This window comes from Kryptolebias marmoratus, linkage group LG16, assembly GCF_001649575.2.
Source record: "Kryptolebias marmoratus isolate JLee-2015 linkage group LG16, ASM164957v2, whole genome shotgun sequence".
NCBI classification, from domain to species: domain Eukaryota; kingdom Metazoa; phylum Chordata; class Actinopteri; order Cyprinodontiformes; family Rivulidae; genus Kryptolebias; species Kryptolebias marmoratus.
In genome coordinates, this window is record NC_051445.1 from 20,710,934 (window position 1) to 20,718,501 (window position 7,568).

Below are 7,568 nucleotides of genomic sequence, written 5' to 3' on the forward strand. Positions count from 1 at the left end.
GGAAGATGATTACTTAAAGTGTTTTGCTGCTAAAGGTGGTTCTGTGACGTACTCAGCCATGTGTACCCATAGTTTTTCACACACTGCTTCTACAGTTTAGATTAGTTTTTGTTTAAAAAAATGTAATGACACAATGTAATATGTATTTTTTAAACTATTTTTTCTAATTTGTTGTAAAAATTTAATTGATTTGATTTATTTATGCCCTTAGTGATTCAGAGTTGTTCAAACACATCTAGCATCAACCTAAATTATTACACAAAAGTTTAAATAAAAGTTGACCTGTATTTTAACTTTTATCATTATTTTTTGTCTGATACATTTCTCTTTTTATTGTGCTGTGAAATAACAAACTTAACAAAACTTAGTGTGTGAATGTGTGGCTGAATGTGTGCATGTCTGATTGTAGTGTAAAGTACTCTGGAGTCCTCGAACTTGATAACGTGTTATTCAAGTTCAGACTGTATCTATATGTTGCTTTAAACTAATATTACTAAATTGTTTTAAATAAAAAATACCTGTCCATTCACCTTAGATACTTAAGGTAAGGCATGTCTTACATATCTTACGAATATTTTATTTACTTTAAAAAGAACAAAAACAAAATAAATTCATGCTTCTAGAAGAAGTTTGAGTTCTTTAAGTTCTGCAGAGGCCTGTTAATCACGCCTTCATTCAATGTAGGTGTGTCAAAGCAGAGAAACAGCAAAAAATAGTAGAATAATGGCCCGTTAGAACCAGGACTGGACTCCACCGGGTTATAGGTAAGAGTCTTAGAGTGTTGCTAGGCAACATCAGAATACCTGGAAGGGCCAATCAATGTTTGTTTTCACATTCTGAACGTCCTTTGATATCACACAAACAGAAGTTCCAACATTCTACCTTCCGCTCATAAACTCTCTGACTGTGCTGAAAGGCACACACCAAGCTTCAAGTTTCCAGACTATTTACACTTGTTGCTAACGATATCGCACCGGGAATTTATTAAAACCATCATGAAGAACGACTCCACACAAAACACAACCACTTGCAGAACTTCAGCCATTAAGGAAGAGTCAGGTAAGTCAGAAACTTTGGTAAAAACTTTCTTGAAGTCGTGTTAGTTGCCTGTGTGATTTATTAGGTAAAAACTTTAGATCTGAAATTAAAAGAAATCACTATTAAACACCAACTTTACACTGAAAAAGCTTGAAATAGTTTTGTGTACAGGGATCTGTCAGCAGAAATACAAAACCAGGTTCATAGCTGTGATTTATGAGTTTGCAGTTTAGGGAAAATAAGAGCTGAGTTTTCAGTGACACAAAGTAAAATGTTTATAGACAATCAGTTTACCAACTTTAAACATTGAAGAGTGAAAGTTAGTACAGGTTGGAGTTTATTTTGAAGTTAAAAAAGTGAAATATTTTGTCAGTATTCATGTGTTTGATACTTTTCCCATCTTGATCTGATCTGATCTTTTTTACTTTTGTGACAAAACCCACAAACCTCACATGTGTAAAATCATGTTTTCACTTGTGAATACATGATGAAATAACATGTAAAGCACATCTTTTGCAGATGTGTGGCTTTGCAACAAAAGTACATTATCTTCGCAGGCAGAAAAACACGTTTTCAGATGTAGAATTGTGCTAAATTTGCAGATGTGAAACATGGTTTGGGCCAATTTAGACATGTTCCTGTCACCGCATGTGGTCAATTCTCCCACATGTGAAAAAACATCCAAAATTCATGTGTTTTTTGAAAAGGCGTGTAAAAGGTAAGCACAAAAAATTCAGTACAAACTGACATTCTTCGTGAATTTTCTCGTTTGCAGAGAGCGACAGCGAGATGATACTATTCAATCCAGTGTCTTCAGGGAGCAACAGAACAGTGGCATCGAAAAGAAAAGCCACTCATGAGGATGAGCCTCCCAGAAAGAGAATTAGAGTTTCAGAAGAACCTGGACCCTCTACACAACCTGACGACCGGGTCAAAAGAACCAGAAAGTTAAAGAGAAAAATCACTGACGTCGGAGAAGGACAAAGGCCGGCCAAGAAGAAAAGGGGACTAGACCTTATATTGATTGAAGAGGCTACGTCTTCCTCAATGGACACTGGTAAAGATTTATTAATAACTGTAAATATTTACATTTTAGATGTAAAGTATAATGGCTGTCACTGTTGGCATGCAGATCTAAAGACAACAATTTCCCCAAATGACAAAAATAACCAGAACTAAGTCTTATTTTGCACTTTGTTTTTATAGTGCGTGTGAACAACGTGCTAATGTTTCATTTGTTTTTTTCTTTCTTAGACTCCACTAGCAATGATATGGAGGACTACTATCCTTCTGAAGGAGACAAGAGGAAGAGGAAGCAGAAGAGGAAGGCAGATGATGCTGAAGAACCACCTAACAGGAAGAAGGCAAAGAGAACGGAGAAAAAAACAAACACAGAAGAAACCCAAAAAGGTCAGTGTTCGGTTATTATTGTGCAGTTTGGTTTCATGTGAGATAGTCACTATTAAGACACTTATAGCCAAGATGGAGTACATATTAAAGTTTAGGTAACATGAGTAAATAATCACTGATGTTCTTCTGATATATTATAAAACTAATATATGTGTTCATGTGTTTAGCTGATTTTATGACAAAGTATCAGGAGCAGGATTCACTCGGGGAAGGAGGCTGTGGATCTGTGTTCGCTGGTTATCGAAGGGCCGATAATTTACCAGTAAATATTACAAACACACACTGTCACATTCCAGATACTAACAAACACAATATGATCAGGGCTCTAAGCAAAGTATTGTTTGTATCTTGTAGGTGGCAATCAAACACATCCCTGAAAACAACAACCTTTACTGCAACCAACGTGTAAGTGAGCAGCTGTTTCTAATCTGCACACTCACCTTCTTACTGGATTATAGATGATTTATACGTTGATTTTCCCTCACTCTCCTCTTTGTTGTTATGTTTCAGGATGAGAATGGAAGGCGGCTTTCTGTGGAGGTAGCTGTCATGTTGAGACTAGAGGAAAAAACAACTAGTTCACCGGGGACGTCAGCCCCAGTTTCCCTCCTGGACTGGTACGATCTGAGAAAAGAACTGATCATCGTGATGGAGAGACCAGTTCCTGCCGAGGACCTCTTCAGCTACAAAGAAAACAACGGAGGTTGCCTCACAGAAGACGAGGCCAAGGTAAGCTGATGGACAATCTGTGTGAGTTTGTGTGTGTTTCACAGATATTGTCAGTCATTCTGCTTGTTTTATTGTTTCATATTGATTATAAATGACCTGCGTCAGAACTATAAAACACATCACATCACCACCCTGGCCTCTTCAGCTGCTGACATTTAGATATTTTTCCCTTTCAGGTTATACTGAAGCAGCTGATTGATGCTGCGATGCACCTTCAGCGCCAAAGCATCTTCCATCGGGACATCAAGATCGATAATATTTTAATTGAGACCGGCTCAGAAGTCCCGAGAATTCGCCTGATCGACTTTGGATTGAGCTCCATCGACGAATACGAGACTATCTTTGATGATTTTATTGGTAGGATTTCTAATTTTTAAGTGCCTTTTAACACGGAGCCTCTCCATGTCTTCATACTCCTAAATGTCTTATTTTGATGTATCTGTCAGGCACCTGGGCTCACGTCCCTCCTGAGTGGTTGTTTCAGGACATGTACAGCGCTGAATCAACGACAGTCTGGCAGGTGGGAGTGGTCCTGTATGAGACACTCCACAAGAAAAACTTCAAGTCCACCAGCTTCCTAAAGCGAAAGATCAGGATCAGCAACTTTCTCTCGAAAGGTAAGACACACACTTGTGACAAATTCGCCATCTGACAGAACAGTTCGGCACCCAGACTTTACTCCACCTGAGCTGCCAGAATTTACACCCTCTGGTGCCTGAACATGCAAATTATTTATATACCCTTCACTTATCTCCATGCAAGATAAATTATATCATATATAGATAAATCCTTCTGGGTGTTTAGCTTGTTTTTTCAGTGAGTTAATAAATCTGTTCTTTGTCTTTGATGCTACATTGAACTACTGTAGCCCTAACCTTCGTCACTCTTTTCCCTCGCACCCCGCAGACTGCCGGGATTTCCTGAAGAAGTGTTTGACTGTATCCTTGGAAGAGCGTCCCACCCTGGAGGAGCTTCAGTGTCATCCTTGGTTCACGTGAAACACACTAACACACGACTCACACACTTTGATCATTAAATTTACTTGTCTTTTTCATTTATTACTTTATTCAGTCCAGATACAGAACCTTTATATAGGAATAAAAACGGACAAATTTTAGGGGTAAAAAATGGTTTGATAGCATGTTAAAATCCATGGGCTGCATGGTAGTGAGGTGGTTAGCACTGTCACTTCACAGCAAGAAGGCCTCCAGTCTGAATCCCATCTGGGGCATTTCTGTGTGGAGTTTACATGTTCTCCCCGTGCACGCGTGGGTTTACTCCGGGCACTCCGGTTTCCTCCCACACTCCAAAAACATGCACATGAAGGAGATTGGACTTTCTAAATAAATAAAATACTCTTATGTGTGAATGAATGCATGGTTGTCTGTCTTTGTGTCTTTGTGTGGACCCTGCGATGGACAGGCGATCTGTCCAGGGTGCTCCCGTCTCTCATCTGTTGTTTGTTGTTTAGCAGGTTTAGGAAATGTGTAAGTGAATGATCTTTTTAATAGTTATTTCTTTAGCATTATTTAGCATTATTTCTGTATCATGACTGAATAAATAAATTTATTTTGTCGCACCTTTCCTTGTCTCATCTGAACAGCAGCAGTAAGATGAGACAAAAACAAGTGTCAAATGAGGATTTTTTGTTTGTTTGTTCGTTTTTTATGTTGTTTTGAGTTTTAGGTGAAAGCGAATAAAGCGTCCCAGGGCAGCGTCCCACCCTGCTTTGACATCACCCACCTCAAATCAAAAGTAATTTAATACTAACTTTACATAATATTAAAAAAATCAAAGATTTTCAACATCTGATTTTTTTACATTTAACATAATTTTATAAGAAAATTTTGTCTGAGAATTGTGTTTGTGAGTTAAGAATTTTTTTTTTTTTTGCTGTGATTTAAATAATAATACAATAATAACAATATTTAAAAATAATTGATAATAATTTTCTGATACAAATGATCTTTCTTAACAGAGTTTTACTTTAGTGATTCATAAATTGTTCTTTGTAAAATCCTTCTATATCTAAAGAAGTTTCAGAAACTTTTAGTCATTTTCGATTCAAACCTCTGAAGAAACCTTAATGTGGATCACTTCAATATTCAGTAATGTTTGTCTTTGTGGTTTCCAGATTGTTGAAGAAATGTTTGACACGAGTTTCTGAGCAGCGTCCTCATCCTGAACGACTTCAGTCCATTTCTCAGGTCAGTCAGAACAGCTTCAAGGAGGTTTTGGCTAACTTCTTCACACTGTTTTTACCTTTCTTTTAATCTCTCCGTGTACATATTTACCCTTTTCTCTGTTTTTCTGTCCCATAGAAACGTCTCCTGGTCCCGGGACATCTGTGTGGGTCTGCGTCTCTTTCCTGTCCTCTCAGACCCCAGCCGGTCGAGGCAGATGGCCGCCCGCCCTGAGCCCAGTTCTGCTGGAGGTTTCTTCCTGAACAAAGGGAGTTTTTCCTCTCCGCTGTGGCCTCAGGCTCGCTCAGGATGAGGACTGAATCAATTTCAAAATGCAAGAAGTTGCAAATTGAAAATAAGATTCAGTCTGCTGGTTTCCTCTGATTTAAAAAAAAAAAAAAATTTAAATAAATTGGTATAAATTGGATTTAAGTTGAACTTGTTTTTTTGTTGTTGTTGTATTTCTAAGATGACTTTTAATGGTATCTGGCAAGTACATTTAACCTTATACAAGAGGAAACACCAAACAAATGTTTAACTATTAATTATCATTGCATAACAGAGTAAAAATCAATAAGAACTTTAAACAAAAATGAAATCAGTAAAATCATTTCACTAAAACTACAAAGTGTAAAATCTAAGTTTCAGGATGGCTCTAACTGCAACACCAATGTTTTTAAGCACTGAAAGTTTCTTTTATGGATAGTTTTATATGAGATGTTTCATTGAGTTGTTCTTAAAGTTTGAAGGAGCCTGTGTAAAGTCTGATCACCTCTGTTTTCATGTTTTAAGTCTTTAAACATTTAAGATCATCTGGTTGGTGATCTTTGTGTTCTGGGTTCAGGTTGGGTGATGGTATAAAAGTTCCTCTTGATTTAAAAGGAGCCAATGGTTAAGAGCCTCAAAAATCAATAATAAGACCTTCAAAACTTGTGTTTTACATCATTTTTTATTTTGTCTGGTAAGACAAGCAGCTGCTTTTTATACAAGGAGAAGATCACAGAGATGACTGATCTACAGCAAGAAGAAGGAGAAGAAGTTACAATTCTTTTTATTTTATTTTTTTTATTATTTTTGGCCAAGTTTAAATAAAACACTACTTTCCTTTGTTTTATCTTACGGACAGATGGAAAATTATCTTGACTAAAAGTTTTAAAAGATACCTGAGCTAGTCATCCCTACCTTAATTTCAGTAAAATAAAAGAAGTTTCATTTTGTATAAGCTTTCACTCCATTTAAATGTTCAGTAAGAGCTGCAGGGAAACATTACTATTTTAATTTTTTGAGCAGAATAATTTGAATAATATTTAGAAAAACAGCAGAAGGGAAAAAAATATATCTTTTAAATATTACCATGTATTCTATTTGTCAGCGTCTCCAGTGTTGAATTCTAGTGTGAAACCTTTTAATGTGAGTGATCTTTATCTGGGCTAATAAATGAAACTGGAAGTACTCAAAATCTGAGATCAGTTCTTCTTCCTGATGACAACAAGAACATCTGAGTTTCAGCGCTCAGCTTTCCTCAGTGGATCTGAGGCCAGCAGAGACCAGGAGCCACATGGGATTAACATCCAGCAGATAGAAATTAGACAAGAGATGAAACAAGATGGATGTCCAGCAGAAGAAACAGGATATCAAATGCTAAAAAAAATGAAATTCTTACACTGTGTGTGTTGAAAGATGCTGGCAGAGAACAGAGAAATCAGAAAAAGGATTTTCTGAAATGTTTAAATATTAAAACATATTAATATCTATGAATATTCAAATAGTTACATTAATATTAAGAAAAAACTGTGGCATGAAGATGTGTTTTTACAAACTAAAGTCAAAAGTTTCTAAAAAATATTTTTAAATACATTACATCACACATCTTAAAACATATATAAATGATTGAAATGTGAAAAAGAAGAAATTAAAAAATAAATCAAACAAAAACTTCTGTAAGTTCAGCATGTTCATGTGCTACTTGAGTGGCAGTCTCCGAGTATATTTTTTCTTGTTATGGATGCAAACCACCATTTTTTTTAGATCAGTGATGCCCAATCCTGGTCCTATTAGGGCTACTATTTCTGCATGTTTCAGATGTTTCCCTCCTCTTCAGCAGATCTTTAAGTTTAAGAAGTCTGTGGCTCCATCATTCATTTAAATCAGACAATAAATCAAACAACTAAAACAAGATCTTGGTGCTCAGTTCAGAGAATGGTGAGG

The 7,568-nt window shown here is 36.4% G+C and overlaps 1 protein-coding gene and 1 long non-coding RNA gene across 2 annotated transcripts; both read left to right on the forward strand.

The window, feature by feature from the left end:
- Positions 1-744: 744 nt before the first annotated feature.
- On the forward strand, positions 745-3,903 carry LOC108232234 (serine/threonine-protein kinase pim-3-like). Its single transcript, XM_025004534.2, has 8 exons — positions 745-1,059; positions 1,814-2,095; positions 2,293-2,448; positions 2,616-2,710; positions 2,803-2,853; positions 2,959-3,177; positions 3,354-3,534; positions 3,624-3,903. The coding sequence occupies exons 1-8, from the start codon at positions 996-998 to the stop codon at positions 3,827-3,829; spliced, it is 1,254 nt and encodes a 417-aa protein (XP_024860302.2). The 5' UTR covers positions 745-995; the 3' UTR covers positions 3,830-3,903.
- LOC119617816 lies at positions 3,904-5,714 on the forward strand. Its single transcript, XR_005234234.1, has 3 exons — positions 3,904-4,932; positions 5,312-5,384; positions 5,499-5,714. It is a non-coding gene; the product is annotated as an uncharacterized LOC119617816 (long non-coding RNA).
- The last annotated feature ends 1,854 nt before the right edge of the window (positions 5,715-7,568 follow it).

What these genes read in the sequence shown, in the direction of transcription:
- LOC108232234 (XM_025004534.2), top strand. Translation starts at nt 996, where the DNA reads ATGAAGAACGACTCCACACAAAACACAACCACTTGCAGAACTTCAGCC. An exon ending in AGCCATTAAGGAAGAGTCAG is followed by an intron (nt 1,060 to 1,813) that starts GTAAGTCAGAAA and finishes TCTCGTTTGCAG; the next exon opens with AGAGCGACAGCGAGATGATA. An exon ending in TCACAGAAGACGAGGCCAAG is followed by an intron (nt 3,178 to 3,353) that starts GTAAGCTGATGG and finishes TTTCCCTTTCAG; the next exon opens with GTTATACTGAAGCAGCTGAT.